This window comes from Hemiscyllium ocellatum, chromosome 50, assembly GCF_020745735.1.
Source record: "Hemiscyllium ocellatum isolate sHemOce1 chromosome 50, sHemOce1.pat.X.cur, whole genome shotgun sequence".
NCBI classification, from domain to species: domain Eukaryota; kingdom Metazoa; phylum Chordata; class Chondrichthyes; order Orectolobiformes; family Hemiscylliidae; genus Hemiscyllium; species Hemiscyllium ocellatum.
Genome location: NC_083450.1, coordinates 4998030 through 5012450, shown reverse-complemented (window position 1 = coordinate 5012450; position 14421 = coordinate 4998030). Strand labels below are relative to the sequence as shown.

Genomic DNA, 14421 nt, shown 5'->3' with positions numbered 1-14421 from the left:
AGCCCTCCACAATCACCTGATGAAGGAACGTCGCTCCCAAAGTTAGTGCGCTTCCAATTAAACCTGTTGGACTATAACCCGGTGTGGTGTGATTTTTAACTCCATCATGGCTGCATTTCCACCTGGCAACATCCTGGTAAATCTCTTCCGCCTGGTGCATCGGCATCATGGAACTGCCTACTCTGCTAAAGATTCGGACGTTTTCAGTATAACCTCCCTGCATTTGTTTCCCCCTTTCCATTTAGCGAACCCACACTCAAGGTCACGACCTTTGATCACCTCAAACCTTTTCTGACGAAAGCTGGTCAACACCTTTCCTGGTCTCCAGAGGCTGCTGTGTTTCCAACAGTCAGGGCAGACTTCCAGCTTTTGGGAAATGATTTTCGAAAGGCCGTTTCAGTTTCAGGTTTTGTTTATTAAAAATAAACCCTTCTCTCCACGTGTAAAAGTCCGTACAAACCTGTCGCACTGATAGGGCGGTGGAGGGGCACAATGATTTAACAACCGAGAAATTACCTATCGGCTTCTAGCAATAGATAAGACCAAGTGATCTGTTGCTCTTCAACCCCCCTAATTGTTCAGGAAATCTCTCTTATTTTTTACAAATGGTCATTTAGTGGAATATAACTAGGGGGTGCAACATAACGTGATGCGCTTGTCAATCTTTTCATCTTGCACTCATCAGGACAGACGCAAGAATGCCAAACTCAAAGGGAACAACAATTTATATTGATTGAAAGACAGTGAGCCTCCTGTTGCTCCCTTTGTAACGTGTTATTCTTGCAATTCTGTCCTGATGAAATTGAGAAGGCTGCGAGAGAATTAGCGCCGTATAAACTGACCCCTTTTGAGATTTTGGCATTCTTGCAATTCTGTCCTGATGAGCTGCAAGAATACCAAATTTCAAAAGGGAGAATTAACGCTGTCCAAATTTGTGGATTCTTGCACGTCTGTCCTAATGAGCTACAAGAATGCCAAATTTCAAAGGGGACAACAATTTACATGGCGCTAATTCTCTCTTGCAGGACAGGACAGAATTGCAATATAAACTGTTGGTGCCCTGAGATTTGGCATTGTGGCGCTGGTCCTGATGATGAGGATCTTTACTATTCCAGCAACATTTATAATCCTCGTTTTTTTTTCAAAAGAAAAGGACCCCTTCAGATTTGAAATCGAAAGGAAAAACACGAGACGTAGTTAAGATTGTAGCAACAGCTGGATGGCAGAGCTAAGAGTGAAAAGAAATGAGTTGCAATCCGTCGTAGATATACAGCCAATCAGAGGAAGCCGTGGGAGGTTGAGATGGGGATACAAAGCTGGGAGACACCTGCCTAAGGCGCCACAGCCCCGCCAGTGGTGGGAGGCCAGAACTGCAGCGTGATACGTTGACACTGATAATTCCCTGTTGAGGTCTATGAATCCGACAGAAGGTACAAAGGGGGGGGAGCAATCACTTTAGGATCGAGTACAAGCAGATTATGGAAGGGCCAAGGCTCAGAGGACCGGGCTGATCAGGCGGGGACACCAATTTAAATTACAATCTGTAACATAAATTAATTAACACCCCCCCCCACCCCCACACACACACAAAGCCAGGTGGTTGGCAGTGGATGGAAATCATCGTGGTCCCAGTGAGCGAGGAGGAGGGGAGAGAGAGATGACGCTTTCCTGATTGCCGTGCCTGAAGCTCAGTTCTTTTTCGCTTTGGCCGTGTCGTATTTCCGCTTGCTCGAGTACCACAGCAACAGGGGGATGCCGATGGAAGGCAGGGTCATGACCCCAAAGGCTGCCCAGTCCAACTGCCGGAACAACAGAAGGGGACACTTCAGTGGCGGAATCCAGGAATAAAACACTTCTGTGTGTTGACTGTGCCCCTGCCTGAAAGTCGGGGAATCCCTACATTGTGAAAGCAGGCCATTCGACCCATCGGGTCTGCACTAACCCTTTGAAACACATCCCTCCCTTATACTATCCCTTTCACTCAGCATTTCCTAATGCCTAACCCACCTAGCCCACACATCCCTGGACACTACGGTAAAATTTAGCATGGCTAATCCACCCTAACCTGCATATCCCTGGGCACTACGGGACAATTTAGCATGGCCACTCCACCCTAACCTGCACATGGGCGGCACGGTGGCACAGTGGTTAGCACTGCTGCCTCACAGCGCCTGTAGACCCGGGTTCAATTCCCGACTCAGGCGACTGACTGTGTGGAGTTTGCACGTTCTCCCCGTGTCTGCGTGGGTTTCCTCCGGGTGCTCCGGTTTCCTCCCACAGTCCAAAGATGTGCGGGTCAGGTGAATTGGCTAAGCTAAATTGCCCATAGTGTTAGGTAGGGGGTAAATGTAGGGGTATGGGTGGGTTGCGCTTCGGCGGGTCGGTGTGGACTTGTTGGGCCGAAGGGCCTGTTTCCACACTGTAAGTCTAATCTAAAAAATCCCTGGACACTACGGGACAATTTAGCATGGCCACTCCACCCTAACCTGCACATCCCTGGACACTACGGGACAATTTAGCATGGCCACTCCACCCTAACCTGCACATCCCTGGGCACTACGGTTCAATTTACCATGGCTAATCCACCTGACCTGCACATTTTTGGATTGTGGGAGGAAACCGGAGCACTTGAAGGAAACCCACGCAGACACGGGATGGGGGCAGAATGTGCAAACTCCACACAGTCAGTTGCCCGAGACTGGAATCAAACCCAGGGTCCTGGTGCTGGGAGGCAGCCGTGCTAACTGCTGAGCCACCGTGCTGTCTACTTTATTCTCAAAGTTCCTTAGAACTCACCTTCTGTCTAGTTTAAAAAACATTAAATCATAGCAAGACCGAAACCCATTTTGGTGACTGGTCTGTGATCAGAATGGATTCTGGATTAGTGGTGCTGGAAGAGCACAGCAGTTCAGGCAGCATCCAAGGAGCAGCGAAATCGACGTTTCGGGCTAAAGCCCTTCATCTGGTCATGAAGTCAGTGCTCTGGAGTCAGATCCCACCTTTCAGAGTGTAAATCTCCCAAGTTCAGGAATTTTGAATGTTGTTTCTCCCCTCCCGAACAGAAACAGCAGAATCAGTTTGAAGAAGGAGGCACAGATCAGACACTGGGGAAACTGCCCTGATCTCTGATAAACCCCCAATCTCCTCAAATACCCTCCGGACAGAGCTTTGAAAGGGTATCTGCAGGACAGTCTCACCCCTGACAATATGGCACGCTCTCGGTTTGCAGCTGAGATTACAGGCTGCGGTGGGACCCTCTCATCTACAACCTCCCATCTCAGACCTGGGGTGTGTGCATGGAAGACAGAGACGAGAATGTGTGTGTGTGTGTCTGTGTGTGGTGAATGTGGGAAAGAGAAGAGAGGGGAGAGAGAAAGAGAGAAGAGAATGAGAGTGACAGGTGGAGGGGAGAGACTCGAGCGGGAGGGACACAGAGGGGAGAGGGGAGAGAGAGAGGGACACGGGGGAGAGAGACACAGAGCAGAGAGAGACTGAGGGGAGAGGGAGAGGGAGAGAGACACACAGAGGGGAGAGGGGAGAGAGAAAGGGACACATGGCGGGAGAGAGTCAGAGCGGAGAGAGACAGAGGGGAGAGGGAGAGAAAGAGAGACACAGAGCGGAGAGAGAGAGATGGGAGAGGGAGAGAGGGACTGACACAAAGGGGAGAGGGAGGGACAGACACCTAGGTGAGAGAGACACACATAGAGGGGAGAGAGAGACACACATACACAGAGGGGAGAGTGTGAGAGACACATAGAAGGGAGAGAGTGAGAAAGAGAGAGACACACACACACACACACACACACACAGGGGAGAGAGAGAGAGAGAGACACACACACGGGGGGGAGAGAGAGAGAGAGAGAGAGAGAGAGAGACACACACAGAGGGGAGATAGAGACACACACAGAGGGGAGAGAGAGAGTGAGTGATTGAGAGAAAGAGAGAGACACATACACAGAAGGGAGACAGAGAGACACGGAGGGGAGAGAGGCAGAGGAGAGCCAGAGAGACACACACAGACAGATAGGAGAGAGATACAGAGGGGGGAGAGACAGACATACAGAAAGGAGAGACAGAGATGGAAAGAGAGAGATGGAGAGAGGAGAGAGAGATGGAGAGAGGACAGAGAGAGGAGGGAAGAGAGAAAAGAGACAAAGAGGATGGGGGGTGTTGTATGGGAGGGAGAGAGAGAAAAGTAGAGAGAGAGAAAGAGGAATGAATGTGGTGGGGTTAATAAAAGAGGGGAGGGGGAGAAGGAGTAAGGAGAGAGGGAGAGAGAGGGGGTATAGGGAGAGGGAGAACCCACCCCCACGTGCAACAAAATTTGACCACATCCAAGAGGTGGGGGAGGGGAGGGCTAACGAGAAAGGCAGATACTCACGTAATGGGGGGAGAAGCGCCGATCAAATTCTCTCTGAGCCAGGATTCCGCCCTGTCCTGGTGCACTCGAGTAACCCAACTGGGAAAGTGAAAACACACAAAGCCTGGTCAACAGTGGCTCTCTCTCTCTCTCTCCCTGGGAACATGCCGCGAGTGGACATGGGGCATTCGCTGGTAGGAGTTTCCAGACACACGCTTGACCAGCAGAGGGATGAAACTAACAGAGACCATTCTGCCCTTTCCAGTAGAGGCTAGTTCCCATGTGGAATGAACGACCAGAGGAAGTGGTGGATGGGGCCACGGTTACAACAATTAAAAAAAAAGAGATTTGTTTTGGTACGTGAAGGGTTTAGAGGGATATCAGCCAAACACAAGCGAATGGGATGGGTTTAGTTTGGAATACCTGGTTAGCATGGACGGGTTGGGCCGAAGGGTCTGTTTCTGTGCTGTACATCTCTATGACTCTAAATGGGACTAGATTAATTGAGGATATCTGGTCGGCATGGACGGGTTGGGCCGAAGGGTCTGTTTCCGTGCTGTATATGGGAGACTGGTTAGCAAGGTTAGATCTCATGGAATACAGGGAGAACTAGCCATTTGGATACAGAACTGGCTCAAAGGTAGAAGACAGAGGGTGGTGGGGGAGGGTTATTTTTCAGACTGGAGGCCTGTGACCAGTGGAGTGCCACAAGGATCGGTGCTGGGTCCTCTACTTTTCGTCATTTATATAAATGATTTTGATGTGAGCATAAGAGGTACAGTTAGTAAGTTTGCAGATGACCCCAAAATTGGAGGTGTAGTGGACAGCGAAGAGGGTTACCTCAGATTACAACAGGATCTGGACCAGATGGGTCAATGGGCTGAGAAGTGGCAAATGGAGTTTAATTCAGATAAATGTGAGGTGCTGCATTTTGGGAAAGCAAATCTTAGCAGGACTTATACACTTAACAACCACTACCGAACAACCCAAATGGCCGCCTTCTTCAAAGACCACAATTTCCCCTCTGACGTGGTTGACGATGCTCTCCACCGTATCTCCTCCATTTCCTGCACCTCTGGCCTTGAGCCCCGCCCCTCCAATCGCCACCAAGACAGAACCCCACTGGTCCTCACCTACCACCCCACCAACCTCTGGATACATCGTATCATCCATCATCATTTCCGCCACCTCCAAACGGACCCCACCACAAGGGATATATTTCCCTCCCCTCCCCTATCAGCGTTCCGGAGAGACCACTCCCTCCGTGACTCCCTCGTCAGGTCCACACCCCCCCACTAACCCAACCTCCACTCCCAGCACCTTCCCCTGCAACCGCAAGAAATGCAAAACTTGCGCCTACACCTCCCCCCTCACTTCCCTCCAAGGCCCCAAGGGATCCTTCCATATCCGCCACAAATTCACCTGCCCCTCCACACACATCATTTACCGCATCCATTGCACACGATGTGGTCTCCTCTATATTGGGGAGACAGGCTGCCTACTTGTGGAACGTTTTAGGGAACACCTCTGGGACACCCGCACCAACCAACCCAACCACCCCATGGATGAACACTTTAACTCCCCCTCCCACTCCGCCAAGGACATGCAGGTCCTTGGCCTCCTCCATCGCCAGACCCTGACCACACAACGCCTGGAGGAAGATTGCCTCATCTTCTGCCTAGGAACCCTCCAACCACACGGGATGAATGCAGATTTCTCCAGCTTCCTCATTTCCCCTCCCCCCACCTTATCTCAGTCCCAACCCCTGGATTCAGCCGCCCTCTTGACCTGTAATCTTCTTCCCGACCTCTCCGCCCCCAACCACTCTCCAGCCTATCACTCTCACCCTCACCTCCTTCCACCTATCGCATTCCGAACGCCCCTCCCCCAAATTCTCTCCCCCCTACCCTTTATCTCAGCATGCTTGGCACACCAGCCTCATTCCTGAAGAAGGGCTTATTCCCGAAACGTCGATTCTCCTGCTCCTCAGATGCTGCCTGGCCTGCTGTGTTTTTCCAGCACCACATTTTTCAACTCATACACTTAATGGTAAGGTCCTAGGGAGTGTTGCTGAACAAAGAAACCTTGGAGTGCAGGTTCATAGCTCCTTGAAAGTGGAGTTGCAGGTAGATAGGATAGTGAAGAAGGCGTTTGGTATGCTTTCCTTTATTGGTCAGAATATTGAGTACAGGAGTTGGGAGGTCATGTTGCAACTGTACAGGACATTGGGGAGGCCACTGTTGGAATATTGCGTGCAATTCTGGTCTCCTTCCTATCGGAAAGATGTTGTGAAACTTGAAAGGGTTCAGAAAAGATTTACAAGGATGTTGGTGGGGTTGGAGGGTTTGAGCTACAGGGAGAGGCTGAACAGGCTGGGGCTGTTTTCCGTGGAGCGTCAGAGGCTGAGGGGTGACCTTATAGAGGTTTACAGAATTATAGGGGCATGGATAGGGTAAATAGGCAAAGTCTTTTCCCTGGGGTGGGGGAGTCCAGAACTAGAGGACATAGGTTTAGGGTGAGAGGGGAAAGATATAAAAGAGACCTAAGGGGCAACTTTTTCACACAGAGGGTGGTACGTGTATGGAATGAGCTGCCAGAGGAAGTGGTGGAGGCTGGTACAATTACAGCATTTAAGAGGCATCTGGATGGGTATATGAATAGGAAGGGTTTGGAGGGATATGGGCCAGGTGCTGGCAGGTGGGACTAGATTGGATTGGGATATCTGGTCGACGTGGACAGGTTGGACCGAAGGGTCTGTTTCTGTTCTGTACATCTCTATGACCTGACCTGCACATCTTTGGATTGTGGGAGGAAACTGGAGCACCTGGAGGAAACCCACGCAGACACGGGGAGAATGTGCAAACTCCACACTGACAGTTGCCCGAGGTGGGAATTGAACCCGGGTCCCTGGCGCTGTGAGGCAGCAGTGCTAACCACTGAGCCGCCCCTCAGGATATCTGGTCGGCATGGACGGGTTGGACTGAAGGGTCTGTTTCTGTGTTGTACATCTCTATGACTCTATGACTGAAGAGTCTGTTTCTGTGCTGGACATCTCTATGACTCTAAATGGGACTAGATTAATTTAGGATATCTGGTTGGCATGGACGGGTTGGACCAAAGAATCTGTTTCTGTGCTGTATGACTCCATGCCCATTATTCAACTCCTGGACACAATTATCACAGGGGAGTAAAGAGAGGTCCCTTTCTGATTAGACTCATTCCTAAAGCCCTCCTGAATCTGGATGTGTCCTCTTCAGTGGGCACAGTGCCAATCGCTCACCCTCGCCTGTCCCCGCACAGCACGGAGTCCAGAACTGGTCTGGCTAACGGAACGGGGTCCCACTTGACCGTATGCAGCCACAGGCTGCGACACTCACCACCACTTGCCCACCTTCCTGGGCGAGGTAGGAGATGGTCGCAGAGGTAAAGTTGAAGTAACCGGCTTTGAGGGGGCGGAGCACCACCGTGTGGGTGACGTTGCTGGCTCTGCGAGGGGTAGGGAGTGGGTTAAGGAGATATACACGAGAGACAGAGACACACACATACACACATCATTAACAGCTCCAATAGCTTCAAATGTCTCCTTCCACACCATCCCAAAAGGGGCTGGGCCCATTAAGCTCTCATATGTGCACAGCAAGATCTCACATATCAGCACCCACCCCCACCCCCAGATCTTTTCAAACTGATGTCATTTGTGTGACAATTAGCAGCCCCCACCAACCCCCCCTTCCACCCACGATCACCTCCCCCTTCCTTCACGATACCTATTCACCCAAACCCCACCCCTCCGAGACCGGTGGGGGGTGGTTGGGGGGGTGGGGGGGGGGGTGGTGGTGGGGAGGGCGAAGATGGGGGCTCTTGGCTTTAATATCATGTTTGAAAAATGACGGCGATGCTGAATATCCGCTCAGACCCCCCCCAGCGGGGGTCCTGAATGGGTCTGTCCGGGAGCAAAGGGCTTAAAAATGTGTTGCTGGAAAAGCGCAGCATCAAAGGAGCAGGAGAATCGACTTTTCGGGCGTGAAACCTTGTTCAGGAAGGAAAGGGGGGTGTAACTGGAGGCTTGCCAGACACAGAGCGGTGATGGAGGGTCACTTTTCAGACTGGAGGCCTGTGACCAGCAGTGTTCCACAGGGATTGGTGCTGGGGAGGGGCTCCATTTTTGTCTGTCAGTTATAGTCATACTGCATGAAAACAGAGCCTTTGGTCCATCCAGTCCATAAACTAAACATGTGGGTGGCACAGTGGTTAGCACTGCTGCCTCACAGCGCCTGAGACCCGGGTTCAATTCCCGACTCAGGCGACTGACTGTGTGGAGTTTGCACGTTCTCCCCGTGTCTGCGTGGGTTTCCTCCGGGTGCTCCGGTTTCCTCCCACAACACAAAAGATGTGCGGGTCAGGTGAATTGGCCATGCTAAATTGCCCGTAGTGTTAGGTAAGGGATAAATGTAGGGGTATGGGTGGGTTGCGCTTCGGCGGGTCGGTGTGGACTTGTTGGGCCGAAGGGCCTGTTTCCACACTGTAAGTAATCTAATCTAATCTAAACAGTCCTGCTCCTAGCCATGTCCCTCCAAACCTTTCTTATTCATGTATCCATCCAAAAATGTCTTTTAAACGTCGTCATTGATAGTACAGTCGACAGTAAAGGGGGTTATCTAAGCTTACAAAGGGATCTTGATCAACTGGGTCAACGGGCTAAGGCGATGGAGATTAATTCGGATAAATACGAGGTCAGGACTTAAACAGGCGAAAGTGAGAACTGCAAATGCTGGAGATTAGAGTGGAGAGTGTGCTGGAAAAGCGCAGCAGGTCAGGCAGCATCTGAGGAGCAGGAGAATTGATGTTTCCGGTCAAAAGCTCCCGAAGAAGTGCTTTTGCCCGAAACGTCGATTCTCCCGTTCTTCGGATGCTGCCTGACCTGCTGTGCTTATATAATTAAATGTCAGGCCTTAGGTAGTGTTGTAGAACAGCGAGACCCAGGAGCTCAGGTTCATAATTGGATGTAGGTTTGCTCGCTGAGCGCAAAGGTTTCAAACCTTTCCACTCAGCGAGCTAACTTACACCCAAAACCTCAACCTGGGCGGCACAGTTCTTCAGACGAGGCCTCACCAATGTCCTGTACAACCCCAACATGGCGTCCCCAACTCCTATACTCAAAGGTCTGAGCAATGAAGGCAAGCGTGTTAAACACCTTATTTGTGTGTGATTAAACTTTAAAGAAATATGTTGGAGAAGATTTTTTAGATTAGATTAGATTACAGTGTGGAAACAGGCCCTTCGGCCCAACAAGTCCACACTGACCCGCCGAAGCGTAACCCACCCATACCCCTATATTTACCCCTTACCTAACACCAGAGGTTAGCACTGCTGCCTCACAGCGTCAGAGACCCGGGTTCAACTCCCGCCTCAGGCGACTGTGTGGAGTTTGCACGTTCTCCCCGTGTCTGCGTGGGTTTCCTCCGGGTGCTCCGGTTTCCTCCCACAGTCCAAAGATGTGCAGGTTCAGGTGAATTGGCCATGCTAAATTGCCCGTAGTGTTAGGTAAGGGGTAAATATAGGGGTATGGGTGGGTTACGCTTCGGCGGGTCAGTGTGGACTTGTTGGGCCGAAGGGCCTGTTTCCACACTGTAATCTAATCTAATCTAATCTAATCTAAAAAATCTTCTCCAACATATTTCTTTAAAGTTTAATCACACACAAATAAGGCGTTTATCACGCTTGCCTTCATTGCTCAGACCTTTGAGTATAGGAGTTGTGACGTCATGTTGGGGTTGTACAGGACATTGGTGAGGCCTCGTCTGAAGAACTGTGTCCAGTTCTGGTCGCCCTGTTACAGGAAGGAGATTATTAAACTGTTCAAAAAGGATTTACTAGGAAGTTGCCAGGAATGGTAGGTGTGAAATATAAGGAGAGGCTGGGAATTTTTCATCGGTGTGTGTTAGGAGGTTGAGGGGTGACCTTGTAGAGGTTTATAAGGTGAACAGCAGGTGTCTTTTCCTTAGGGATTTCAAAATAGAGGAGCACTCTACGGATTGATTTCAACAAAGGATACGGAGCGATCCGGTCCCATTTCACAGTCAACATTCCCGACACGATCCCAAAGTCCTCCGGCGGGAAAGAGTCATCGCTGAGCTCCACGTCTAACGCAGCGCTGAGGGGGAACGGATACGTTCGAAAGAATAACAGAAAACAAATACAGAAGACGAAAGCCAACCTGCTTCCCCAGACCTCCAGAAAGTCCTTCAGTGACGTGGTCATTCGACACACCCCGACCCTGACCCAGGCAGTGAGCAGCAGTTGGAAGCCGAAGGCTCACATTTCCCCACTGCCCGTCTGAACGTCCCACTGGCACCACAGCGATGTTGTTTGTTTGAAATCTGGTCACCATAAATGCACAGCAAGATCTCACAATCAGGGTCTGACCAATTCCCCAATAAATATTGGGGAGGATTCCAGAGACCCGGAGACAGTGCAGCGCTGACCCTCCAACTGTGCCCACGCCATCAGCGCTGACCCTCCTACAGGACCCGCTCCCTCAGTGCTAACCTTCCAACAGTGCCCACTCCCTCAGCGCTGACCCTCCAACAGTGCCCCCTCCATCAGCGCTGACCCTCCCTCAGTGCCCACAACCTCAGCGCTGACCCTCCAACAGTGCCCACTCCCTCAGCGTTGACCCCTCTAACATGCTCGCAACCTCAGCGCTGACCCCTCCAACAGTGCCCATTTCCTCAGCGCTGACCCTCCAACAGTGCCTACTCCCTCAGCGCTGACCCTCCAACAGTGCTCACTCCCTCAGCGTTGACCCCTCCGACAGTGCCTGCTCCCTCAGTGCTGACCCTCCCACAGTGCCCACTCCCTCAGTGCTGACCCTCCCAAAGTGCCCACTCCCTCAGTGCTGACCTTCTGAAGTGCGCGCTCCCTCAGCGCTGACCCTCCAACAGTGCCCACTCCCTCAGTGCTGACCCTCCAACAGTGCCTGCTCCCTCAGTGCTGACCCTCCAACAGTGCCTGCTCCCTCAGTGCTGACCCTCCGACAGTGCCTGCTCCCTCAGCGCTGACCCTCCGACAGTGCCTGCTCCCTCAGCGCTGACCCTCCAACAGTGCCCGCAACCTCAGTGCTGACCCTCCAACAGTGCCTGCTCCCTCAATGCTGACTCTGACAGTGTCCACTCCCTCAGCGCTGACTCTCCTGAAGTGTCTGCTCCATCAACACTGACTCTCCCAAGGTGACTGCTCCCTCAGTGCTGAAACTCCGATAGTGCTCGCTCCTTCGGCACTGACCCTCCGACAGTGCCCGCTCCCTTGGCGTTGACCCTCCGACAGTGCCCGCTCCCTTGGCGTTGACCCTCCCACAGTACCCGCTCCCTCAGTCCCCACTCTTTTTTACCTGGTGCCAACATTGTAGATGTTGTATTGCAGAGTGAGGTCGCGCCCCTCCACGGCGTATTTATTCAGGAGGGACTTGGAGGCCAAAAGCCTTGCACCTTCATCGCCACTGGCAGCTATGAAGAAGCCCAGACACACCCAGACCAGAAGCAACCTCATCTGTGGCGTTTAAAAAGAAAATCAGAAATAAAAAGTCACACATAAGTCAACAGGAAACTACTCGATGCTAACGTGTAAGGTACACACACCAACCTTACCTTCTAGCACCCCCACAAATGTCCCATGTACCTGTCACCTCTGGTTTGGAGTTTTAGCATCCAGACTGCATTGTCTCTCCCCACTGCCTGCCTTCAGGGGCAAAGGAAATCTTGGGGTGGGGGTGGGGGCAGCAGATCACTGAAGCTTGGGAAAGGTCTTTGAGCTTTGCGGGCGGTGGTGGCAGATCATTGAGACTTGAGGGGGGTGGTCAGATCATTGAGGCTTGAAGGGGGGGTCAGATCATTGAGACTTAAGACCATAAGACATAGGAGTGGAAGTAAGGCCATTTGGCCCATCAAGTCCACTCCGCCATTCAATCATGGCTGATGGGCATTTCAACTCCACTTACCAGCGTTCTCCCCGTAGCCCTTAGTTCCTCGTGACATCAAGAATTTATCAATCTCTGCCTTGAAGATATTTAGCGTCCCGGCCTCCACTGCACTCTGCAGCAATGAATTCCACAGGCCCACCACTCTTTGGCTGAAGAAATGTCTCCGCATTTCTGTACTGAATTGACCCCCTCTAATTCTAAGGCTGTGTCCACAGGTCCTAGTCTCCTCACCTAACGGAAACAATTTCCTAGCGTCCACCCTTTCCAAGCCAAGAATTATCTTGACTTAAGGGGGGGATCAGAACATTGACACGTGAGGGGGGGGGTCAGGTCATTAAGACTTGAATGGGGGGGGTCAGATCATTGAGACTTGAAGGGGGGGTCAGGTCATTAAGACTTGAATGGGGGGGTCAGATCATTGAGACTTGAAGGGGATCAGAGCATTGAGACTTGAAGGGGGTCAGAGCATTGACACTTGAAGGGGGGGTCAGATCATTGAGACTTGGGGGTCAGATCATTGAGACTTGAGAGGGGGATCAGAGCATTGAGACTTGAGGGGGATCAGAGCATTGAGACTTGAGGGGGATCAGAGCATTGAGACTTGAGGGGGATCAGAGCATTGAGACTTGAAGGGGGGGTCAGATCATTGAGACTTGAGAGGGGTCAGATCATTGAGACTTGAGAGGGGGGTCAGATCATTGAGACTTGAGAGGGGGGTCAGAGAATTGAGACTTGAGAGGGGTCAGATCATTGAGACTTGGGGGGTCAGATCATTGAGGTTTGAGAGGGGTCAGATCATTGAGACTTGAGAGAGGTCAGATCATTGAGACTTGGGGGGGTCAGATCATTGAGACTTGGGGGGTCAGAGCATTGAGACTTGGGGGGTCAGATCATTGAGGTTTGAGGGGGGTCAGATCATTGAGACTTGAGAGGGGGGTCAGAGAATTGAGGTTTGAGAGGGGTCAGATCATTGAGACTTGGGGGGTCAGATCATTGAGGTTTGAGAGGGGTCAGATCATTGAGACTTGAGAGAGGTCAGATCATTGAGACTTGGGGGGGGTCAGATCATTGAGACTTGGGGGGTCAGAGCATTGAGACTTGGGGGGTCAGATCATTGAGGTTTGAGGGGGGTCAGATCATTGAGACTTGAGAGGGGGGTCAGAGAATTGAGGTTTGAGGGGGGTCAGATCATTGAGACTTGGGGGGGTCAGATCATTGAGGTTTGAGGGGGGTCAGATCATTGAGGTTTGAGGGGGGTCAGATCATTGAGGTTTGAGGGGGGTCAGATCATTGAGGTTTGAGAGGGGTCAGATCATTGAGACTTGAGGGGGGTCAGAGAATTGATGCTATAGGTATTGCCCCTGGGAGGGGGTTGATATTAGCCCTTAAAGGGGTAGATATGGCCCTTTGACCCCTGACCCTTCACCCCCATTCCACGCCACGTTATATATCGCCACGGCTTTCCAGAGAACTGATTTAAAAAGAGAAATCCAATACTTCCCCTCCCCACAAAGGCCAGATCAGGTCGGGGGGCATTGGGAATAAGGGAATCATTTGGAACCAGCATCATCCACACTCTTACCTCTTCAACACCACGGTCAGGCGACTGAGACCGCGCATGCGCTCGCCCACCCCTTCCCTGGCCGAGCTCAGCTGCGGCGCGCGGTGCCCTTCGGGGGCTGTAGTTCTGCCGTGCCCAGTATTTCCGTTGCTCGAATGCAATGGGAGCGCAGCAGGAAGGACTACATTCCCCGACATGCATCAGGCGTGGCCGGTCAGGTGCGGCGCGGGACGGCCAATTGGAAGGCGCCACACACCGCTGCTCATAGGTGGAGGAGGAGGGCGGAGTGACGCCACAAAGAGGGGCGGGAGCTGGCCTCATGATTGACATCCGCAGCGCCACGTCGTGAGGCCGTGACGCAGACCGCGAACTGAAAGAGGCGGGGCCCAATGTTGATTGACAGGACCTGGATTGGCAGCTCCAGGATAGAGACGGGACTAAGTGTTGATTGACAGTTCAGGGAAGGAACGTTGATTGGCAGCACCTGGATAGACGGGGTGCTGAATATTGATTGGCAGCTCC

The 14421-nt window shown here is 51.8% G+C and overlaps 1 protein-coding gene across 1 annotated transcript; it reads right to left on the bottom strand.

Moving 5' to 3' along the window:
* Nucleotides 1-394: 394 nt before the first annotated feature.
* Nucleotides 395-14115, bottom strand: ssr2 (signal sequence receptor, beta). The gene is made up of 6 exons (XM_060820547.1): nt 13921-14115; nt 11751-11908; nt 10416-10514; nt 7738-7846; nt 4382-4459; nt 395-1799 (listed from the first exon to the last, which is right to left on the bottom strand). The coding sequence occupies exons 1-6, from the start codon at nt 14098-14100 to the stop codon at nt 1689-1691; spliced, it is 735 nt and encodes a 244-aa protein (XP_060676530.1). The 5' UTR covers nt 14101-14115; the 3' UTR covers nt 395-1688.
* Nucleotides 14116-14421: the final 306 nt, after the last annotated feature.